We start from the raw sequence: 25,446 nt of genomic DNA on the forward strand, positions 1-25,446 counted from the left end.
GATCTTTTTTTATTAAATTTTTTTTCCAAAAAAATAAATAATAAATTTGATAATCTCCATTCACACCAAAACATATATATTCGAGTTGTGAGCCTAATTCATTAGAAAAATCATATTCAATATTCTCATTCCCCTTTTCCCTCAGTCCCTCACCCTCCCAAGCCTTAGTACGAATCTGTTAAACATCACGCCACATTAACATTGGGATTTCTCATTAAAACACACACACAAACATTTTCCCCACATGCAAAACGTATGGGTATTCATCGGTTGAAATACTTCAGATTTCGGATTTAAGGTAAAATCAAATCTTAACTGATTATTGTTAATTAGGTTTATTTCATTTAGGTTTTAAAATATTTTTAGCCAATATGAATCAAATCTATCTAATTAATTTTTAATAATTATCACGCAGCATATACCATTAATTTATTTATCCAAAATATAATATTTCTTGTGGTCCTTGCCATAAGATTCAAATTAAAAATATGTTAATGATAAAAATTAAAAGTGTGTTTTACTTTCCTTCTAAAGCAAAAAAATAAAAAATAAAAAAATTAAAGTGTGCTTTCATTCTCCTTAATAGGATCAATCTAAAAGTTTTATTGCATTAATCATTTTTTACAAAAATATCCTTAACTAAAGTAAGTTATAAAATGATGTGATGGTGGGAGAAACATAAATTATTAATATTAATTAGTTGTTCATAGAACTAATTTTAAAAATAATAATTTAAGATAAATTTAATGCTCTAAGTTAATTTTGATGAATTACTTAATTGGATCTTATAATAGGGCCAAGAGACATTAATAAAAATTACATAACAAATATGATCAAATTAAACTACTAGGTAACATTAAATAAAATCATAAGAAAATCAAAACAAATGAAAAAGAAGTAAAAGATAATAGTAGAAGGGAAAAAAGTTCAAGAGTCTAAAATGTTTAAGAAATAGTTGATTGATTGAGTAATCGAATTGGTTTAAATTGAAAAAAGGATAACAATAAATATAGAAAATCTATTGTTTATATATTAAAATAATAAAAAGATAGCAATAAATATATAAAATCTATTATTTATATATTAAAAAATTATTCCAATTTGATTATATTTTAAATAATTCAAAATTGACAATCTTTATCTTTATAACTTACCTATTTCATACATTAGAAGTAACAACCATGAAATAATGTAAATTCTCAAAACATACTTTCACCCTCCTGCCCGAATATGTTTGAACCTTGTTCCATGGAGAAGCTCCTTCGCCTATTCTGTTTTCAGAAATTGAACGATAAAGATTCTTTAACTAGAATTGTCTAAAAGATTAAAGATCTAGATTCGTGATGCCGTGAAGTCAAGCACATTTTTGGCATAAATACATGTCATCATCGGCTTCATTAGTGACAGAAAGCAATCCCTTTCAGCATGGGGCAATATCCCCAAACTGCAGGAGTATATATATATATATATATACATATAGTGTAGTGGCTGTGGCTTGTTTAGTTGTTTTTTCTATCTCATCACCTCCAACACGGAGACATTCGACAATGGGCATCGAACAGATTCTATGCGTTACGACTCATATTAATAAGATTCTATTTTCACAACCTAAAATTTTAAACATCCAATTAACCGTTTTATTTTTATTTTATCTTTCTCTTCCTATTATACTATATATCAAGCCAAATCAATTACTTATTTCACATTTCATCCTTTGTCTTTTAAGTTGTACACAACTCAAGGTTGATGAAGAAACATTTTTCTATTAATAATGCATTAAATACTAGCACATTTGTAATCAAGAAGTTTGAATTTGTAAATGATTTCATGTTTAATTTTTTTATAACGAGAAAGTGTTTTTAAAATTTAATTTTAGAATGTTTTTTATGAGCTTTTTTACGAGTATCTATAAGAGTTATTTATAAGAGTTTCGGTATTATACTTAATTTTATCTCCTACTGTATACTACTATCATTTTTTTTCTTCAAATAAAAAGTGAATGACCAAGATCTCCCGCAATTCCTATTTGGACTGCGTGCATCTTAGCCACTGATTCATGCTTTTTTTAACAAAGTATTAATAAAATCCATAACAATTTAACAATAAATAAAAGGAATACCTTTATTTAGTTTTCACATTTTGTCAAGACTATTTTATCTTTCAATTATTCTAGAAAACACACCTACTAAAATTACCGACTCTTTTTTATATTTCATCTCATTTTCTATTTAACATCTACTTTTCTTTTTTTATTTTATTATGTTTTTATTTTCTAAAAGGTATATATAGAAAGACAAGCCCAGTAATATAATAAGAAAATACACGGTGAAAGATGAAACTTAGGCACTATTCTTCCAACAAAAATGATTTTTGGACATGCATAACACCTATTTGGCACCAATGAAAAAAAGAGAGGGAGAAGAAATAAAAATAGAAATGTTAGGTGATACATGAGATAAAAGAAAATAAGAAAATGATGGTAAGAAAGAAATAACCGGTGTTAATGAAGAGTTTTTTTTTATATATATAAATATCAATATTAAAAAGAGTATAAAAATGTGGGGTGTTCAAATATTATGAAGTTGCAGGGGTCCATATTCCTTGGTGAAACGCTATAGCAAGAAATTAACTGTCAGAAAGGACCATGTGCTCTGTAACTGGTAAACAACAATGTATATAAATCTGAGTTATGGCGTTCGCAGGGCCAAGTGCAAACCTCTTCTGTTCAACCAGAGTAGGCTTCACTTATTAGGCACGCAATGTCTTTCAATTCTAATCGAAGAAGGAATATGTGAGTGTAAAATAAGTAAGTAAAGTTAAAAAATATATAGAAATTGTTTTTTCATTGATAGTATATCCTGATCCAGTTATTTTATTTTCTTGTACTACTATTTTTTTAACTACAAATACTGTTACTAGTTAATTCGTAATACAAGTTATTGCAACTTCTTTTATGACACTATGAAGCAATGCAATTCATACATGATCGAGCAGAACGCGCACTGGACATTATTCTCGATTTCATATGTAAAATAGTATATTAATTAATGGTGATGGAGAAAGTATATATTACTTGTTGTTACAAGTTGCAAAATAAGTGACAGAATCGATTATTATTTCTATATCTATCTTACTAGAAAGAAAGAAGCAGAATATCTTAGCCTTGCTTTAATCTTCCGTATATATTGTTAGGGAATATATATCTCTATAGCAGTGAGAATTGGTATCTAATCCCCACCGCCACCACCAGACCAGATCAGGCAGTAAAAATTCAGAAGAAATTCTACTACTAATGTTGATAATACAATACGTACAACATAAAATTGAAATGGATCAAACTTAAATTAAGGTCATATATGCATAGACTCATATATAGGTTTATAAAGGTGAGTGGGAGGGGATCAAATCCGAATGAAAGGACTAGGGAAAGGGTACATATATACATGAACCCCCCGAGATTGGGAATCATTTTGTGTTTTGTGAGGGAAGGGAATCATATCATATCTTGTTGAATCCGTAAAAAAGTATTCGCCAACTTGCACAACCCCCCACTTTACTGACCCTTATTTAAGGAGCTAGAGCAACTATCTTTGCCCTTAAGCTCAAGTCACCACTCTCACAATCTTGGTTCTTTTTCTTCTATTCTTGTGATACTTGCTTGCTTGTGTGTTCACTAATTATATAGCATGGGTTGGACACGGGAAGAGAATAGACGTTTTGAGGATGCTCTTGCGGTTCATGGGCCTAATGACCCTAATCGGTGGCAACATGTAGCCAACGCCGTGGGTGGAAAATCCGTACAAGAGGTGAAAATGCACTATGAGATCCTCCAGGAAGATGTCATTCGAATAGAGCGTGATCAAATCCCACTTCCCAGCTACAGAGGTGCTGCTATCAACATCAACGCAAGACAGAATATTGACAATGAGCAAAGGTAAATGCTTTCTATATATGCCACTGTGATCTAGGACAACAATCATAAAACTTAATTTGTAAATATAAACATGCATTACTTGTCATGTACAAGGTTTTAGTGGAGCAAAACAAGTACCAGCTAGCAACTTAATAGAATGTGAGTTATGTTATATACCGGTTATATGACATGGAAGTTATGTGTGTATACTTCCAAGTTTCAACGATTTTTGTGTTGTCTTCTATTGTTTCCCACATGTATTAGAGGAGGAAATCAGTAAAATCACGTTTATTGCATTAAAAGGTGTTTTGAAAGAGATATACCTTCTAAATTTGGGAGAACCCTTTGCATCTGCATTGCCAATTTCATTAGTCATCCCGTTTTAAAATAATTCTCACTTTTCCAGTTTTATAGCTTTCACGATGATCACAACGTCATGTCCTCGGATATACATGCTATTTCTGGTTAGCTTACAGAGTAATTAACAGTTCAAGAAATTGTCATAGCAACACAATGCAACAAACCATTATTATTATTATTATTACAAACAGAGTCCACGTGAAATTTAGTCCATCAAGTTTCAAATCGCATGCACCTGAGATCTATTAGTTTGGATAATGTCCATCCTGGTGCTTATATTATTAACAATTATCAACCTGTCAATATGCTATTGGTAATAAAATCATTGGTTCATGCATCGACAATTTATTATCTTTTTCCCTCGGGGATAAATCACCTGTAATCATTGGATGTAGTTTTCTGGCACATTCACGTATTTTTTCTTCTTTTATAAAATTTAAATGTGTTTCTTTTTTCTATTTTTAAAACCCATACAAACTCTATAAATGTTTTTTAAATATTTAACAATAATAAATTATGTGGGTTGACAATCTTGATTAAAAAACTATATATTTTTCATCATCATAAATATATAAAGGTTTAAAATTCATCACTAAAAAAAATTCATCTATTTTTTATATTTCTAAAATTTAAATGTTATTTTTTGTCCAAAGTTAGGATACCTACATGTATGTTGTTCTAAAAAATGTTAGATTTTTAAATTTTTTATATAATTTTTTTTAGTTTTTTTAATCAAAATTATCAACACACACTTATTACTGTCAAGACAATGCTTAAACAATATTTAAAAAGTTTATGTAAGTTTTAAAAATAAAAAAAAAATCTTCTTATAATTTTCTTAAACTTTAAGAGAGAGATATATATATTTTTCAAAAAAGAAAAAAAAACACTGTAATTCTTTTAAATCTAGGAAAAAGGTATGTACTTGTAATTTTCTCATATGTACACATGTTAAAAGGCTGAATTTGTCCCATTCTTATTTCTGAATAAGCCTATTTTCTTAAGCAGGCGAATGAGGAATCTAAGTCTCCGGTGAGGCAAAGACTATTCGAACTGTGGAGTTGCTAGTTTCAACGAAGCCATGTGAAATTAATTATGTTAGTGTGCTCGCTGCCCTGTGTATCTCTTTTCCTGTTATATTCACAATTGTAATTTGCAAGAAATATCATGTAATGTAACTTTGTCAAAAAAAATAATTTGCGTGTAGTACTGTGCTGGCACCATCCTAGACAATTATCAATGTAATGCAACTTCTCAAAGTTTTATTTAATGATTTTAATTATTAAACACTTGTTCGTCGTTTTATTTTACGTTTTTAGCTGCAAGTTAAAGACTCAAGTTTAAACAAAGTACTTACTGAACACACCTCCATTACAATATGTATCCAGTGAGAAAAAATGAATTTCTTGCCTATTAGTAAAGTTCATCTATCATGCATGTGTCTTGGTTCTGCTCGCAAATTATTGATGATTTGATCCACCAAAACCTACTGGCATATAAATATATATATATATATATATATATATATATATATTCATTTCAAAAGAAACACACACAAAGATTTATAGATGTGAGAACTCATCCAAATTTCAAATATAGAGTTTATAGTAAGTAAAGTTTTCTAGCTGTAAACATAACACTTAACTTTGTTATATTATTATTATTTTCAATTCCTCATTTATATAAATACCCATCTCCTCCTATCTGATTATATAACTGTTTTTTCAAATGCAATGCTTCTAGTGAAAATTTGACATAAATATTTTTGAATAATTTTTAAAAAAAGTATAATCTAGCATTTTTTTCCCTTAAAACACTAACTAACCGTTCTTATTTAACTTTAATGTCACATGTAGCTTAGTTAAACTCTGCACTACTAAAAATAATATTGAGGGCGAGGCAACAGTAACCAACACCAACTGATGGCTAAATACAACTAGTTAAGCCGCAAAAGAAGGGTATGCAATAGCAGCGTAAGCGCTGATTTGTTGACAAACTAAAATCCTACCCTTAGAAAAGAAAACGGAAAACTTTATTTCCAAAGATAACAAAACAGTAGGCAAGGGAGTCGGGTATTTAACACCTGTACGAACCCCCCATTATCTGCAACCAAAACAGGTTGTTGCATATATAAAATACCGGATTCCAATAAAACAAAGTTGCATTTTGTTGCCACCCTTGGTTCACAAAATTGTCAAGGTGTTTCTTTTTGTGCAAAATCCTTGATTCCGGGGAAAGGGAATAAGGAAAATGGCGAAGATATCATTTGTTTTTATGCTGTTGGCTCTGCCATTATGTTTAGTTTTGGGCCAAGAAGATTGGGAGGATCTTCTGGGCCAAGGAGGATTCTCTCAAGATGCTTTGAACAAGGCCCAGGCAGCTTTAGGTGCTGCTTCTGCCCAAGCAGCTGTCAATGATTATTTTGGACTTGACGACTCTCCTCCGGAAGCCGCGCATGGAGAACAATCATCCTTGGCTGACTTTTTAGACGCCGACAAGTAAGATCAAAACCATTCTCTCTCTTTGTTTTCAAATTTTTAATATTAAAATAGAAAGGTAAAACAATTTGGCTTTTTTTTTTTTTTGCCTTACTTATCTTTGATCATTCCTAAAATGAGAGAAATTATTAGATAATCATGTATCACACTACATGAGTATACTTTCCATTAATTTTCATTTAATACATAAAGGAGAATTATCAATTGGGAATGAATTTAGCCTAATGGGTTGATCTCTTACAACATGCATGACAAATTAAGGTTCAAATCCCATTGGAAGACGTACTTACATTTAATTTCTAACAATGTTTTAAATAAAATTACTTCTAAAGGAGGATAAATGTAACCATAAAAATAAATAAATGAAAGCTTTTGAGTCCATAAGAGAAACTATTAAAACTTGATTACATGTCTGGTAAAAATTGGGCAAAGCAATAATAATTTGACAACTTGTAATATTTCCCCCCAAAATGTGTAGTATAACTTGTAATTCCAAGATATGTAGTGTTTGAATGTCCTCCCTTCTAAAAGGTAAAAAAAATAGTATTTATTACTTTTTTTATGAAATGAAAAGACATTGTCTTAAATTGTGTGTGACTTGACTTAATTTTATACTAACTGTGGGTGGTTAATTATTGTTGTGACAATTAGTAGTACAAGTAACGACAAAGGAGCTTCACCCACAGGGTCAACAACAGTAGAAGCACCAGAAGATTCACCTGTAGACGACGTTGATGAATCCGATGATTCTTTCTCACCTGCAGGGGCACCACTAAATTGGCCCAATGAGGCACCTAATCAAGCACCAAGCAATGCACCAATGGGAGCATCATTAGAAGCACCTGAATTAGCACCTACAGAAACACCAACAGAAGCACCTGAGTTAGCACCTACAGAAACACCAACAGAAGCACCTGAGTTAGCACCTACAGAAACACCAACAGAAGCACCTGAATTGGCACCTACAGATGCACCTGAATTGACACCTACAGATGCACCAACAGAAGCACCTGAATCAACATCCACAAATGCACCAGCAAAAACACCTGAATTGGCACCAACAACAAATGCACCTATGCAATCACCTACAGTTGAAGAGGCTGACGAAGACGAATTGGCACCAACAAATGCACCTACTGGGGAACCAGATGATGAAGACGAGTTTGATGATTCTCCATCAGCACTCACAAATTACGATAATGATGACGATTCATAAGATAATAATGTCACACTAATTGATTTTTATTGACAGACATTTTTATATATTTCGTTGACACTGAAAACTAATTTGGAGGGTGATGATATCTACTTTGAGACTTATAATGCAACACCCATCATTATTTTGTTACCCTTTAACAGATGTGCTAAAAAATGAGCCTATTTTATTTTATCGGGATAAGACTTTTGTTGTTTAACAAATATGTGTAATTTCTATCACCTTATTGTGCCTACTTGAAATAAATGATACTTTCTTGTATCAAGTTTTATTATTATTATTATTATTATTATTATTATTATTTGTCATGAGCATGTTTGTTATTTGATTAATGAAAGAGTAGGGTGGAAAGAAATTGACCCTTTGAGCAAATGCAATAGCTGCTTTTAAAAGAACTGGTGTCGTTGTGAAGTGAATCAAAGTTTTCAAATTAAACAAAGGAATTTAATATAATCAAAGTTTATATCATACATTAATTATTAAATTTTAACTGAGAATATTTTTAAGAATTACTTTTATTAATAAGATTTTAAAAGGTATTGGTAACACTTTTCCATAGAAAATTAACTATCACCTTTATTCCTTAATTAGTCTCTTCTGAACACTAGTTATTTAGTTAGCACTCTATTATTTTTATTTTTTAATATTTTATTTATCTCAAATACTATTATTTAAATTTATTTATCTCCCCTTTAAATTTGAATTAAATTTAAATTTTAAATCTTAATACTCCATATCGAATCTCAATTATTATTTCAAACTAACAATAAATATATAAAATATCTATTTATAAAACATCCTAAAATTAAAACCTAATAACAAATACTTTAAAGCTTTAATCATCCTTTTGGTCTCTTGTAATAACTTTTTTTATTCCCATTTTTGTTAATTACGTTCATGTTTCTTCAAACAGTATTAATTACTCAAAACTTAATGGCGAGACCAAAAAAAAATAGAAAAAAATTGCTAACTAATGAAGGATGAAAATGTGATGTTTTAAACTATTGGGATTAAAAGAAAAAATTATTGCAATTATATAGACCAAGAGGATAAAAAAATATTTTAAATTTAAATAATATATATATATATATATATATATATATATATAAATTAAAGGACATAATAGATAGTTTATTTTTAATTATATTATATAAAAAGGATAAAGCAATAATTTTTATAGGATTTTTTAATGTATAATTTATAAAAATTTTAAAAATTTTCAAAAATTATAAATTCACATATGAAGATTTTTTTGAAATTTTTTAATATATATTAGTTTAACATGTTACCTAATGACTGAAGATCGTGCTAAAGTCGATAATCAATCCGAATATGATAATATTGGCTAAGATAACAAAGACAACATTATCGAACATGAAACTATTCATATATATCCTTTCATATTCATTTAATTTCCTTTGAGGAGTCTCTTAGCTGTTTGTCCGTGTCGAAGTTGTAGGAGTATCGTGTTGTGATTTGTATCGTTTATAACGTTGATGAAAACTATAACACAACTGTAGGGTACGTGCATGCATTATCCTACATTTTTCATTGGACCAAATATTGAACTATGATTCAATCTAGTATATAAGCAGAGTCACTGTAATTAGTTTTCTTCACTACATATGTATATAACTTATATTGATAAATACCAGGAAGGAAGAAAGTCATTAAAATTTTAAAAGAAAAGAGTAAATTACACTAAATTCTTTAAGTTTCATTAAATTCCGTCCGATGTCACTATTACAGTCTTGCCTTCACACGTAACCTTTTTCATTGTTTAAAAAATATTATATTGACGCTTCCTATAGATTATATAAACTCTCAATTGTTTGTAAAAATATCTTATAAGAAGGTTTCTGTAAACATTAAAAAAAAAAAGAGTGATGTGCAATTTCAAAGAAACCTCAAGAAAAGTTAATATAATTTACTTAAAAGAAAATGATATCGGTTATACGTGATATGATTAAAAACAAAAAGTAATAATATATTTGGCTAAGGAAAAACTAAATAAAAAAATAGCATTAAAATTTATTTTTATTGACAATTAGAATTGTCTCCCAGATCTATATTTTCTATCAATAACATTAATTTCTTTTAACTCTTTATTCTATTACATTATATCTCTTATCATATTTATATTTTTCTTTTTTATCGTCACTTTTCTTTTCGGGTATCAAATTAAACAGGGCACGAGTGTTTCATTTATACTTTGCTAGAAAGAATTCAACTTGGTTCTCCTTGTTGATTAGTTAATGCAACAGCAATTAAAAACACGGGAAAAAAAAATATTATTAAACAATGAGATTTTACTAGAGAGGATCTTGTTGGAAATGCACGTGATAATTTAGATCAAAAGAACAAAGAGAAATATATAAGAAAAATATAAGGTAAAAAAGAAATGAAAGAAAAAACGTGTAGGTTTATATAATACGTGAATATTTCATCACTTTAAACACATTATCTACTCTTCTTATTTATTCACATTATCATATTATATCACATGTTTATATTTTTTTTCTCTCCATCCGTATACCTTTCCAAGAATCTTTATTCTTATATTTACAAAAGTGAAAATATGCTGATACATAGAATCAACACTTTTCAAGTGTTACACCCCTGTCTCATAGAAGTGACATTAATGTGCTATGAGCTTCTACACATAAAAGTGAACCAGTTACGTTTTCTTCCCAAGCCACTTGTCTTACCTTCGTCTGTGCTATCTTAGAAACAGAAACATCTTTTCCAAACTGCATCTCCATCAGAATCTTCATTCCCCCTGCAAGAAGCTTCTCCTTAGCCTTCCCTCTTTGCAATTTCCCAGAAGTGGTTTTCGGAACACTCTCACTCTCAACCAAAACCACCCATCCAACCTCCACCTTCTCATTCTCCCAAACAGCTTCCTTAATTCCCTCACAAATTCTCTTCAACACACCCTTTTCAATACCCTTTTTGATCCTCTGCATCTCTGCCACAACCGCCACCATTGATGAAACTTTAAACGCAGCAAGGCAACCACCTCTGAGTAACTTCGTGCAACTATTATAAGCCGCAGTCTCTATGTAATGTGGATGAACCTTTTGACCGTTTCGGAGTTCCATAACGTCTTGACAGCGACCAGTGACAAAAAGATATCTTTTTTCTCCTTTCACTATGCCTCTGTCCCCAGTTCGAAGAAAGCACTTACTAACCACGTTTCTTAGTCTTCCATGAAACACTTCTCTTGTAAAACAAGGGTGGCCAAGGTACCCAGAAGCGTTGCTTGGGGAAGCAACCCAAATTTCTCCTTCAACACCATCTTCAGCTGGCTCCAACGTTTCTTCCTTAACAACCATGATTTCCACGTCTTCCTCTTCCACGTTTCCGAGCCTTGCAACCGGTAAGAGTTTGTTGTGAGCTGGAAAATCTGGGAAGCTTGAAGAATTGGCACCAGCACCGACACCATCGTTGTCACTATTAACGCTCCTCCACGCAGTGGACACAAAGGTGCAATTCTCTGCTAACCCATAGGAAGGAGAAATAGAAGAAGGGCTTAACCCAAATGGAGAAAAAGTGTGAAAAAATTCTTCCACTGAGTCTCTATAGATGGGTTCGTTGATGATTATGAGGTTTTTCAGAGTTGAAAGGTTGAGGGGTGAAGCTCCCTGGTGAACTCCTCCACGCTTGATGACGAGCGGCAATGTGAAGGAGGGAACGGGAGTGCACGTGGCCTTGAATTCCGACAAGAGTTCAAGCCAGAGTCTGGGGCGCTTGATGAACGCGGTTGGGGAAGTGAGAACACAAGTAGCGCCAGATACAACGGTGAGCAACAGAAACATGAGACCACAGTCATGGTACTGTGGAAGCCACGAAACGATTGTGCTGTTGGGATGAAGATCGTAAGCTCTTCTCGCTGTTCTAACGTTGTGAGCGGCTGAACCCGCTGTGACAAGCACGGGTTTTGGAACCCCAGTGGCACCAGACGTGTACTGAACCAAGTAAACCTCATCTGCTTTGCAACCACGGTAATCAAGATTATTTAAAGTAACCATGTTATTATTACCTTGACGTCCATGTTTGAGTTCGTCAATGGAGATCCAGTGGATGCTTTGCAACATGTGAGTAAGTTTGTTGTTGTTATGTGGAGAAGACACGTAGTGTCGAATGCTTGATATGTAGTGAGGGTGAGCGATGGCGGCTTTGGGCTTGGTCTGTGAAATGGCTCGTATGAGATGGTGATAGTTTTCTTTAGCGAAGGCAGGGTGAGGAGGGATGATGGGGACGCTCAAAAGACCAGCTCTTTGGCACGCGAAGATGAGCTCAACTAGGTCAAGTCCTGGAGAGCAGAGAAGAAGGACAGTGTCACCTCTTTTTTGTAATGGAGGAGAGAGTAGCCGAGAGGAGATGACATCAACGGTGGAATTAAGTTGTTGGTAGGTGAGAAGAGTGGAGGTGGACAAGTCTTGAGCCCAAATGAAGGCTGGCTTGGACTTCAAGGCTGCTAACCTGGCCCAAACTGGGAGGTATAAGTCAACCACGGGTTGGTCGGGGAAGGAGGGGTCATAATTCTCGTACTTGTATGCCATTTTTAGTTTGTTTCTTGTGTTGCTTGCCAAAAACTAGTAAAATGATCACTTGCATATTTATAATACTAGTACTAGATTGTAGATTGAGCGTGCAACTTCTTCAACTTCATGATCCAGCAGTGGTCCGTTTCCTGATGTGATGATTACGAAAACTAGAAGAAGGAATAAAGGGATATCCGAACAGAATATCCCAGTGTGTCCCTCACCATTTATAACATACATCGTCGCTATGCACTTGCGGATTACATAGCCGTCCCCTCAAGAATGTTTCTATATTTTAGGTGGATTGTCTCCCTATTCGGCTCCTTGTTGCCTACGTGTCCAGACTGCTTTCTTGATAAATTATTAACAAAACGTGGACTGCTTTTTTGAAATGTATGAATAAATAAAAGAAGGAAGCGAAGCTGATCAATATAACAAATTATGTAATAAGAAATGAAAATTAATTACAAAAAAAGTTTTATGTATCAATATAACTCAATTATTAGTCGTCTTACCACGAGAACTTCCTCCACTTCTGGGTTACAAAGGTTCAGTATACTGGAATTTACCTTCTACTAATATATCAATATATTTCAAATCAAGATCACTATTAATAATAATATTAGTTAGTTATTATAAAAAAAAATTATGAGATGATGAAAACATAATGCTTAATATTACTTTTAAGGGAAAACTGTGTTTTAATCTTTGAACTCTTCAGACCAAACTTGATTTTTAATCCACAAACTTTTAAAAATACGTAATTTAGTCCATCTTTCAACCTTTTGACAATCAAATTTAGTAAAAGGCTTATATTTAGTTAAAAAAACTTTACTAAATGTTAAGTTTAATCGTGAGAAAAAACTAAGTTCACATACTTTCAAAAGCTAAAAGGCTAAATTCATCCAATTTAAAAATATATAAGGATCAAAATCAAGTTTAACCAAAAGTTTAGGCACATAAAACACATTTTTTTCCTTTTTTTTAATGTGTTTCTAATTACCATATAGTAAGAAAAACATAGGATGCAAACTGCATTGCATTGCTCAAATATAGTAGACGACAATTCTATTACGGATAGGAATTACACATCTTTTACGTTTTTACACTAGACGAATCTTAACTCAAAGGCCAGTCCACTAGCAGGACGCAAGACAAGGACTCCATACATTAATTACATTGTCCAAAAGTCCAAACCATTATGATGCAGCAAAGGCAGTGACACTGCCCTCCTATAATAAGTCTTGTCCTACTAAATGACGACTTGACAACTTGACATAATAGGCCTCCAACAGCTACAATAACTGATAAATAAAACAAAATTAAGGAGTGGCCTTTATTAATCTTGCACTGGTTTTATTGAACACAAGGCAGTCATAATACACTAGTTCCTCAACTCCCCAATGTCCAAGTTTCAGTACTACGATCTATCATTACACTTCACAGCGTGGTTTTGCAGCTTCACGCGTGAGCGACCGCTAACCAAGTCTGATACAAATTTTGACAGCGATCATTGTCCCCAAGCACAGGCGGCCCTATAGAGTATGACAGAAACAAGAAAGCTAAGTGAAACACGTATTATACCTTGGAAATTTACATACCTCTTCTTCACAGTAACTGAATTTTGCATATAGTTAACATCAATAAAATTTAAGGAAATATTTGACAGTTGGCACCAATGAAGCACAACCAAGTACAAAACGATCACACCATAACCATAAAACATAATCCTAAACAAACGGACAAAACATAGTATGGATAAGTTTAATCCAAAAATTATTTTTAAAAAAATACACGCCAACGTAGGAGATATATCAAACAACCAATGGAAGAAATAACTTCATGTCATTTTTTTTGTCTTCATAATGTTATTATGGCAAGGATTCCAAAAGTCAACTTTTACAAACAAAATAATCTAGTATAGGTTTGAGGTAACGTTTCTAGCTACTAAACAGATACAAGAGTGATCCAATACTACCAAACTAAATACTAAAGGCAAAAAAGAAAATTTCCAAAATATGGTGAGAAGAACCGATGAAAAGTCCAAAAATATACCCACCATAAAGGTCCAATGATCACATCAGATTAATAAATGAAAATAGTGGCCCACACATTGCAACAACCACCAAAAAGAGCACACCGACCTAACAAAGCAGAGTTCCTCTTGACGCTTACTAATCAGCCAAGGTGTCTTGAGAAAAAAAAAAAACATTATAGTATTCTACATTATAATTTGGATAAATTAACAATAGTTTCCAATTGAAACCACTACACTTGCAACGGAAAAACAATTGAACAAGAGGGCTCAGGCATCTATTATGCACCAATTCCTTTCAAGTTGCAATCACATTATTTTCACTGCCTTATCTATTAAAAATAAAATGATTTACACACACATAGGAATCAGTATTGCCTTAAATTCAAGTTCATTGATAAATCAAGATGCCATCTTCTATTGTGTGTAATGGAGAGTGTTGACTCATCCCCTTCAAGAAGAACACAGCAACAATGAACTACTCTTAATTAATTTTCTTCCATGGGAAGATAGCCTGATTCCCACAGCACTTCTTTCAATCCCAAAACCATAAATCAATAAAGTCATATAATGACTATTCCATATTTACATAATCAAATCTCACTTGTAGTTTCTATCACCACCTAAAGTCATGGTGGTACTAGTTCTATTTTTAAATGTTACAGTATGCCTTTCTTTATGATTTTGCTTCCTCCTTCCCTGTCTTAAATGTTATAGCATGCTTTTCTATAAGATTCTTGTTTTCATCACTTCTTAAATCCATATATGATAATGCAAGAGAGTGTCAGCAAGTGTTTCCTTCCTCATATAATACAGTCACTCTATACAGTTTGTGAGATATGTCCAAGATTTCTTCCCTCAATTCAAAAGGCATGAAAAACTATTCTAACTCCGTCATTGTTATTTAATCATCACATTAAAAGATATATAAAACTATGCATACAAAACTAGCTAACATGAGAAGCAACAAAGTGGATGCATATTAATCACATGTAATGTATCTTGTTATCGTACATCACCAAGGCATCAAAGGAACAATTTTGTTCCTTATTAGACAGAGATAGCTATGTGCCATTATTCATACATATGAGATATCTGCTATCATGTATTCCACGTCACTTTTCCTTTAAAGTGTCATCAGCCAAAGGAACTCATTCATAAACGGTGTGCTTGGTAGGAAGGGAAAAAATAGGTGAGAAAATCGGTGGATGGAAATCAAGAAGAGAGAAATAAAATAAATGGAAATAGGTGAGAAAAATAGACTGGAAATAGGGATATTTGATTTAAGAGAATAGGAAAGAGAGAAATAAAAAAAAGAATAAAAATAATTATTTAATCAATTTTCAAAATGAATCAATTATCAAAGTTTGATAACACACGATCAAAATCAATTTTTGTTTTATGATAACCGATTATAATGTTTTGATAATCAATTATGTGTTTTCAGAGGTTTAAAATCACCAGAAAACACGTAAAAACTGCCACAACATAATCAATTATTGTCAGAGATAAGTGGGTTCCCCCACCAACTCCCCTCTACAAACACACCTCCTTTTCTATTTCTGGCCTATTTCTTCTCCCTCTTCCTTATTTCCCTACCATTTTATCATACCAAACAGAGCATAAAAAGTAATCATCCCTTAAGAGCCAGTTATAGGCTATCACGGTTGTTTTTGCCAAATGACAGATGGAAAAGCTTAAGCTATTTTTGTTTTCCAATTCACTTGGAGAAAGAGAAAAGGAGCACCAAAAAATGCCTCAAGGGGTTATACTGTTTAGCAACCTGTCAACTCAACAGAAATTGAAGTATTGAACAAAGAAAAAACACAGAAATCGTGATATGTAACCATGAGTTATGAAGAGTGAAGACCTTACCTAATTTAAGAAAAAAAATAATACAGCATGCTTTCACAGGATGAAAATGAATATCTATCTTTACGAGAGTAACTACTCAACAAGTGTAATTAAGATAACACAAAGGACACCCGCCCCAATAAATTCAAAGAAACACATCCAGAGAAAATTAATAAAGTGAATTCCTGAATATTTTCAAAGAAACACGTATAGAGAAAAATAGCTAGTTCCAGGAACAGGTCATTTTATCAAGTCATGTTCCCATTTTCTAAACAGAATACAAACACCTGACAACTCTCATGCAATTGTGAAACATTTGATATCAGATAGCCACTACCCCTTAGGAAATCAGCTTATGATAACTTTCATAAACAATTCACTTCATTATGAATCAAAGTAAAGAAGGAATTAAAGAACCACAAGTTAAATGTTATATGAACACTTGCATTTAATCTAAATTCTAAGCACAGATATCTACCAGGGCATCAAATCAATTCATAAACCCTAAAATCAAGCATATATGAACTGTAGAGAAACCAGTAATGCGTTACCCGAGATTAAACATGCTATTGATGGGATCCAGAAGCTGTGGCTGTGGAGGATGCTGCTGTTGCTGCTGCTGCTGCTGTTGTTGTTCCTGTTGTTGGTGCTGGTGATGGTGCTGGTGGTGCTGCTGCTGCTGCAAGCCAGCACCGGTCGCTACCGCCACCGCACTCGAAGGAGTTCCCTTGGCTTCAACAAATCTCCACATGTACCACGAAGCAACGGACCGGTAAGGCCTCCACTTGTCACACAACTGGTCCATCTGCGAGGGCCGGGGTAAGTCCTCGAGGTTGTAGAGAAGCTGAACTCCTTTCCTGACGCCAAGGTCATTGATGGGGAGAACATCGGGTCTGTGGAGTGAGAAAATCATGAACATGTGAACAGACCAAGAGCCAATGCCATTGACCATGGTGAGCATGGTAAAGAGCGACTTATCATCCATGTTCACAATGGCGGAATCGGAGAGTATCCCGTTCTGATACTTCCTCGCCAAATCATGAAGGTAACTCGCCTTCCGCCCAGAAACCCCAATCTGGCGAAGCTGTTGGGGTGTTAGGGCGAGAACGGTTTCGGGAACGACACCGTTTTCGCCCCCGCAGAGCGCGATGAAGCGCGTGTAGATGGAGGTGCCGGCTTTGTACGCGAGTTGCTGGTACAAGATGCTGCGGGTTAGGGCGAGGAAGGGAGTGTGGAAATTGTCGAAGGTTGGGGGTTGGTGAATGTCGATGAGAGGGGAGAGGACTGGGTCCGCGTTGCGGAGGTACCGGAGCGCGATCTCGACTTCACCGTCGCAGGAGAGTGAGCGCGCCACTATACGAGGGACCACCGTAAGGGCTCGCGGCGGAGCAGCCTTGGTGGTGTTGCGGCCCCCGGTTTTGGCGGGTTTGGGGGTTTCGGTTTGGGATTCGGAGGTGGAGGGGTCCGGAGAGACCTTCCGGATCTTGCGGGGACGGAGGGGGATTTTCGTGGCTGGGGATGTTGTCGGCCGAGGGACATTGTTTAGTTCGGAGTCCACCGTGGCACCGTCGGGGACGGCAGTTGAGGAGGGGGCGGGGAGAGGTTGAGGTTCGATTAGGGATTGTGCTTGACCTAGCGTCTGTTCGCCCATAAGTGAGATTGAGGAACGTGCAATTGAGAGGGTTTTTTGGAGAGGAATCAATATAATGTGATGAACGATACGGAATGGAACGGGACTCACTCTGCTTTCTTCATCCTTTCCTCACTCAGTTTCTCGCTGCTCTTGTTTCTTCTTCTTCGTCTTGGTCTTCGTCGTTCGATCTTGCCTTGGTGTGGTTTTTTCTCTTTTCTTTGTCACACGCCACCTCGCAATGCGTGCTGCACGTAAACTTCTACATTCCTGTTGGCCCAAACTAATCCGCATCCGGCATTGAGAAGCCCAATGTTATGAAATGCGTCCGCGCTAGTTGGGTTCGTTTTTTTGTGAATTTTCTGTACAAGGCCTCTGCATGCTTATTTCAGACTAGCCCGATCCTTCAAAGAAAACTAATATCAAATATTTTTTTTTATCCATTTGAATTTATAACAGTGTAAGGGAAGGTATACAACTCACTAACTCAATCAAGTTAGACTCTCTTGAGAAATATTGAATATTAAATGGTATATAATGTCTGAGGAGTACTAACAGCACATTTTTTAATCTCTTTTATTTAAAAAAAGGTTTTTCGAAGCGAATATTATGCTGTAAGGGAGAGAATGGTGCAACCTTGCAACATACTCCGCCAACAAAACTACTAGATGATGGATAAGAAGGATTTAATCTTACAAAAGTATCATTTCGTGATAAGTTAATAGCTTCGCAACAGCCTTTGCCACGGAGAGATCGCATTGATCTTAAGAACAATCTTTTCAAAATTTAATTTGAAGATGGAGATAGGAGAAAGCCGTGTTGCTATATCGATGAGAATATATATTTTGCAAGAGTTATGGCTTCCTTGGAAAGATGTTGTTAGCGTGAAGCTTCTTAAGAAACTGATTGGATGCCTGATTATGTGAGACTAACCAAAGATTATCTAATGAATTGTTTGAGGTATTGATGCTGTGAGCGTGGGTAATTTTTTTTTTGGGTAAAGTTTGAATCATCAAAATATATATAAAAAAAAGGTTTTCATGCGAGTCCATGGATGATCTTTTATCATTATCTAATAGTTAGACCATGGTGATGGATTTTACTTCTTCTTGTGTTAAGATAGGTAGAACATTGATTTGGATTCATTTTCTAAGTCTTTCTATGAAGTATTTGTTGTAATTTTAATAATTATTTCAAAAGATTTTTCTTAAAAAATATTTAATTAAATGGATAAGTTATGACATTTAAATTCAAATTTTTTATTAATGCAATAAAAGTGGAAATTAAGAGGAGGACAATGACAATTGTAGGCTTATTATTGATGATAAAAGAAAAAAAAAAGTGGGCTGAATTTTATTTTATTTTTTTTGAAAAATGATTTTAAAAGGAAATGAGGTAATTGACTTCTTTGTTTTCTCTTTGCTTCTATTAAGCCTTCTCCCTTTTTACTCCTGCATCAAATATTTTTTTCGTTGTGAATTCTGTTAGCTCTGTTAAGACATTTTTGTTGTATCCTAGGATGTTTGCGTGGAACATCATGAAAACCTTTTAGGTCATAATTGTCAGGTCTCAGAAAGTTTAATCGCATTCATGATTTTCAATTTCAACAACAACAATATTATGATGAAAGTATTTTCTTGATTTTAGCCGCCGATGATGAGACGCCCAGTTAGAGTGAATGTTAGAATTGCAAATGCATCAAAAGGAAAATTTGTTAGAGTATATGATGAGATTAATCTTGATTGAGGTTATATTAGAAAAATATATATGATTCAAAAATCATTGATTTTATGTAGAATATGAAGGTTTACATCTCTTTTATAAGAAAATAGGTTTTGTGGTCACATTACCAAAAGTTGTAACACAACACTGACAATAGAAGTGATCACACATATAGTAGATGGGCTTGGAAAAATGCACGTGCATTATCAACAAGAAACCCTATTCCAAAACAAAGGTGACTTGTTAGTTGTGATGTGCGGGAAAAACAATCCAAGTCGTGTCAAAAAGATAATAGATGAAACAAAGGTAAAAATGTAACGAAGCAACAATCAAGGAAGGTAAACAAGGGAATTAATATATCTAATCCCTTAAATGATAATGATGTAGGACATTAATTCTAACGAAGCAAACACTTCTAACATGTAATAAAATGATAATGATGTAGGACATTAATTCTAACGAAGCAAACACTTCTAACATGTGATAAAATGATAATGAGAAGGCTGCAAATAGGGAAACAAAAAGTTCAAGAAATGATAAAATTAAACAAAAATAGGAAATAATTTGGTGCCTAATTCAACTCTTATTTTAATTGCATTATCTTCAATAGACCCCACCGATGATTCTCATACGGATGGAGGGAGTAAAGACGAAGAAAAAATAGTTGCCTCTGAACTCCCGAAACCAAATAACACGAAAAGCATTATTATGCATCCTACTGGCATTCAAATGGTTATATATGTACAAGTCTTGACCCCAAATAGACTATTACTTCTTGGTAACCTCTTGATTTAGTAAGGGTAGATGATAGAAGCGATCACTCATGGAGTAGATGGGATTGGAAAATTGCACGTGAAGTACCAACATGAAACCCTAGTTCAAAACAAATGAGGGTTGTTAATTGTGATGCGCAGGAAAGAAAAAAAATAATCTAAGTCACGGGTTAAAAAGATAATAAAGGAAATAATTAAGGGTAAATATGTAATGAAGTAACAATTAAGGAAGATTGATAAAGGAGTTAAAATATTTAATACCTTAAATGATAATGATGGAAGGAATTAATTATGGCCTTGTAGACACTACTAACATGCAGTAAAGGTTAAGGTTGTGGACTCCACCAATAACGGAAAGGTTGCTAATAGGATAAAAACAAGAAATGATCCAAAAATAGGAAAGAACTGGGAACATCATTCTAATCCTAATTAAACTCTTAGTTTGATTGCACAATCTTCGATAGGCCCCATTGGTGATTCTCGTAAGGATGGAAGGAGTAAGGGTAAAGAAAAAATAGTTGTCTTTGAACTCCCGAAACCAATTAATATTTTAAGCATTACGCACCCTATTGGCATTCAAATGGCAATTCAATGTACAGGTCATGGCCCCAAATAGACTATTACTTCTTGGTGATCCCGAACCTCCTCCTGATTTAGTAAGGGTAGATGGTACAGTCGCGCAAAATGCGAATCTAATGATGTGGACAACTGAAGATAAGATGATTATGGACACTACTCTAATAAATTCTTATAAAATACTAATAATTATTAAAAATATATCATACTAAATCATCGAGAGAAATTATAAACATACCTAAATTCATAATAGCCAACAGCAAAATTAACAACTATAACAAATAATTGATTTGATGATCTTTCTCAATCAAATTATCATTTTTCTTTGTTAAAACTTTTATTTTCTCGTCAAATGCAAAAAATAAAATACGATTTATGATTTGGTGTATTGGAGGGGATCACATCCATGTTTTAAATTGTTAACATATTCGAGTTCTCATTATTTCTTAACGGATAAGATTGATTTTCGCTTATTAAGTAATATTAATTTTTCAATGATAGTCTAATAAACTTACCAAATTAGATCACTTATATTAAGTGCATAAAAAAATATAAATAACTAATATAAATGTTATAATATAATATGTAACTCACATTAATTAATTAATTAAAAATTATAAAATTTCCAACAGACACTTCAATAACATAGTTTTCAAATATTTTTCTTTTAATTATCTTATATGCCAAGGGCTTTGCTAATAAGCTAAATCATAGACATATGCATGAGTTGCTGAGTAAATACAACCCAACTCTTATATGTTTCTATATTATGTTATTTTTTCACAAAAATATAACACTACGACGAAAACAATTTTTTGTTGTAAATAATTTTACAACACACGATGGAAATGGACACCTGTTTTTGTTGTTTATGGTGAATTCACACCCTTTATACAATGAAAATATGTTTGACTTAAGAGTAATTTCATTACAAATATATATATATATATATATATATATATATATATATATATATATATATAAAGATTAGGGGATAACTTAATAACAAAAGAGAATTAAGAATAACAATTCCCGGCTTCAAATGATGATAAAACCCAATGAATTCCAACAAGCCCAAAGCTTTCCTAGGTAGTTCTATTCCAAGCATTTGAAAGGAATGCACTGCACATTATATATATATATATGCCGCTTGTTAATTGTACCCCTTTTGTTAATGACGAAACACTGCTAGCTAGTAGCAAACACAAGCAAGGCATGACCATGTTATGAAAGCGATTTCAAGCATCAAAATAACAGCTCCCTGGAAATGAAACAAGTAGTTGTATTGCCATTAGCCAAGTCATTTTCTGTAAAGGAATACATGAAAAACATGTCCCCTTTTAAAGGTATATATACTGTTTTGCTGCTTTTAGGGGATATTTTTGGAGTTGAGATTTTTTTTTCGGTTGAGCCATCAACCTTGGGCAATGATAATTCAACTCATGAATTTTAACAACGAATCGAAAAACTGAAGTCCGTGCTCTTTTAAATTTTAATTTTTAAACTAAATGATATTAAAAAATAGAGGTAATATTTTTTATTTTTTACAGTATATCTCTAAATATGAAATCGTATTATAAACACACTAAATATTTTATATAATATATTACGCACTAAATACTACACAACCCTTCCTCCATTTTCTTAAGTGACGATTCTTTGAAAAAAATTATTTCTACTTATCTATTATTTTCAAATTTTAAGATAACATTAATTTTTTTAATAATATATCATAAGTTTCTACCAATTAAACACCAATTAGATAATTATATCCTAACATTGATTCTTGAATTAATGCAATTGTCACCGACACATTTATATGCATGTGTGTTAAGCATAACGTGAGTTGTTGTAAAATCGTACTTGATCGGTTAGATATATATTCTTTAAAAAAATATATCATTTCAACTAATCTCATGACTAAACACAATGATACAAGGATGTTAAACCGCCAATCATGCCACTTATTCTCTCTTACAAAAAATCATTTTGTACTAGTTACACTGAGTATGTTCTGTTCACTTCACTTCTACTGAATATTAACTTGAATGTCAAAATCTATGCAGGTACACACCCCAACGCTAGTGACAACCTCATCATGACTAGGTTTATGGATTTAACTTATAAAGCATCCTATAGCAGTGGAGATGAACAAAAATTAAACTCTTAATATTTTAACAAATCCATTTATAATTAAAAAAATTAAACTTATTTTTAGGCCCCCACAAATATCATCATTCTTGATTTTAGTCTTTATCAACATTTTATTCATTTCCAGTTCTTAAATGTTAAAAAAAATGTGATTACAATCCCTCAAAAGCCCCCTTTATACAGCGACTTAAAAAATATATACTTTTGTAGTATATAGATTAAAAAGAGATACAGTTTTGATAAAAAAATTTAAAAATAATAATAATTTTTCAGGAACCAAAATTATATTTACACCTTAAAAAAATGAAAGAGTTTATGAAATAAAGATAGGTGTATCACCACTCCATTCGAAGCTTCAGCATTCCAAAAGTGGTCTGGTTGATTTCGTTAGCCTTTTATAAGAATCTGCTGGTTTCGATTTTCGAACATGGAGTTCCAATTTTGTGTAAAATAGCGTTCTCACTTCTCGCTTTTATGTTTAAATTGATTCTTTCATTTTTATTTTTCCGTCAATCATCACTTTAATTTTGTTAGCCAGTTTTCCCACCATCTCTTTTGAGACACCAAACTCATCATTTAATTTTGTTGAAATTGTGTCTACTAGTTGCGTGAATGTTTTAGCTAATTTTTTAAATTTTAAAATAATTTGTTGTTTAGGATATATTCATATGTTTTTATCATATTAAAAACTGTTTTAGTCATGTTTATAAATAAAAGATTTTTTATTTTATATATTTGACTATCTCTATTTAAAGAAAAAATGAATAACAATTATGTATCCTTCGAAAATATATATGCTCTTCTCTATCTTTTTATCTAATCTTCAACAGATTGATATCAAGAGTCATTATCTTGAGGGAGGGATCTATGAGTTGAGAGAAACAATAATGAAAGCAAACACAACACACATAATACCACCACCAGTTTTTGATGGTGACGAGTACGACCTATGGATTGCAAGGATGATTACTCATCTTGAAGCACTAGATCTTTGGGAACCGATAGAAGAAGATTATACAGTTTGGCCACTGCCTCAAAATCCTATAGTGGCTCAGCTGAAGAATCACAAAGAGAGGAAGATAAGAATGGTCAAGGCCAAAGTTTGTCTTTTCTCTTTAGTTTCAAAAATCATATTTACGAGAATAATGAATTTGAATTCTGCGAAGGACATTTGGGACTACCTCAAATTAGAGTATCAGGGTAGTGAGCAAACCAAAGGTATGAAGGCACTTAACTTGGCTTGAGAATTTGAGATGCAGAGCATGAAAGAGACAAAAACTATCAAAAGTTATGTTGACAAACTGTTGAGCATTGCAAACAAGGTACGTCTCCTCGGTAAGGATTTTCCTAACGAAAGGACAGTGCAAAAAATACTTGTTACCGTACCTGAAAAATATGAATCTAAAATATTAGCATTAAAGGAGTCAAAAGACTTGTCAAATATCACCCTTGGACAATTAGTAAATGCTTTACAGGCACAGGAACAGAGGAGAATGATGAGACATGAGGAGGCAGTACAAGGTGCTTTTCATATAAAAGCACAAAACTCAAGAGGAGACAAAGATAAGAAGAACAACAAATGGAATAACAAGAAACCAGCTGAAAGCTCCAACAAGCAACAAAATGATACTTTTCTTCCTTGTCCACACTGCAAAAAAACAAACCACTATAAAAAAAAATGTTGGTGGAGGCCTTACATCAAGTGCAGAAAATGTGGTAAGCTGGGGCATGTAAAGCAGATTTGCAAGTCACTGGAGGAGGCAAGGGTGTCCATGGAGCAACAAGAAGAAGAGCAACTCTTTGTTGCAACATGTTTTGCTACAAGCAATAGTTCCAATGATTCATGGTTAATAGACAGCAGCTGTACAAATCATATGACGAACGACCAAACGCTTTTTAAAGAGCTTGACAAAACTATTGTTTCCAAAGTAAAAATTGGAAATGGTGATTCCATCTCAGTCAAAGGAAAAGAAACTGTTACTATAGAAAGTTTAACAGGTTTGAAACATATCTCTGATGTCTTATATGTGCCTGACATTGACTAGAATTTGCTTAGTGTGGCGTGACTAGTTGAAAAGGGCTTCAAAGTTATATTTGAAGGCAAATGGTGCTTGATTAAGGATGTAGAAGGCAGAAATGTGTTTAAGGTGAAAATGAGGGCCAAAAGCTAT

General features: G+C 33.1%; 5 protein-coding genes across 5 annotated transcripts; 3 read left to right on the top strand and 2 right to left on the bottom strand.

Moving 5' to 3' along the window:
• Positions 1-3,592: 3,592 nt before the first annotated feature.
• On the top strand, positions 3,593-5,560 carry LOC100789698 (protein RADIALIS-like 6). The gene is made up of 2 exons (XM_003523777.5): positions 3,593-3,934; positions 5,282-5,560. Exons 1-2 carry the CDS (start codon positions 3,687-3,689, stop codon positions 5,307-5,309), a joined length of 276 nt encoding a protein of 91 aa, XP_003523825.1. The 5' UTR covers positions 3,593-3,686; the 3' UTR covers positions 5,310-5,560.
• A 786-nt stretch (positions 5,561-6,346) lies between these two features.
• Positions 6,347-8,214, top strand: LOC102662129 (putative uncharacterized protein DDB_G0290521). The gene is made up of 2 exons (XM_014775223.3): positions 6,347-6,771; positions 7,423-8,214. Exons 1-2 carry the CDS (start codon positions 6,524-6,526, stop codon positions 7,985-7,987), a joined length of 813 nt encoding a protein of 270 aa, XP_014630709.1. The 5' UTR covers positions 6,347-6,523; the 3' UTR covers positions 7,988-8,214.
• A 2,397-nt stretch (positions 8,215-10,611) lies between these two features.
• On the bottom strand, positions 10,612-12,552 carry LOC102662250 (long-chain-fatty-acid--AMP ligase FadD26). The gene has a single exon (XM_014775224.2). The coding sequence runs from the start codon at positions 12,550-12,552 to the stop codon at positions 10,612-10,614; it is 1,941 nt and encodes a 646-aa protein (XP_014630710.1).
• Positions 12,553-13,571: 1,019 nt separating this feature from the next.
• LOC100790760 (probable DNA-3-methyladenine glycosylase 2) lies at positions 13,572-18,403 on the bottom strand. The gene is made up of 2 exons (XM_003523779.5): positions 16,975-18,403; positions 13,572-14,069 (listed from the first exon to the last, which is right to left on the bottom strand). Exons 1-2 carry the CDS (start codon positions 18,072-18,074, stop codon positions 14,045-14,047), a joined length of 1,125 nt encoding a protein of 374 aa, XP_003523827.1. The 5' UTR covers positions 18,075-18,403; the 3' UTR covers positions 13,572-14,044.
• Positions 18,149-25,320, top strand: LOC113001470 (uncharacterized). The gene is made up of 3 exons (XM_026128326.1): positions 18,149-18,253; positions 24,106-24,375; positions 24,535-25,320. Exons 1-3 carry the CDS (start codon positions 18,149-18,151, stop codon positions 25,318-25,320), a joined length of 1,161 nt encoding a protein of 386 aa, XP_025984111.1.
• Positions 25,321-25,446: the final 126 nt, after the last annotated feature.

This window comes from Glycine max, chromosome 4 (assembly GCF_000004515.6).
Source record: "Glycine max cultivar Williams 82 chromosome 4, Glycine_max_v4.0, whole genome shotgun sequence".
NCBI classification, from domain to species: Eukaryota; Viridiplantae; Streptophyta; class Magnoliopsida; order Fabales; family Fabaceae; genus Glycine; species Glycine max.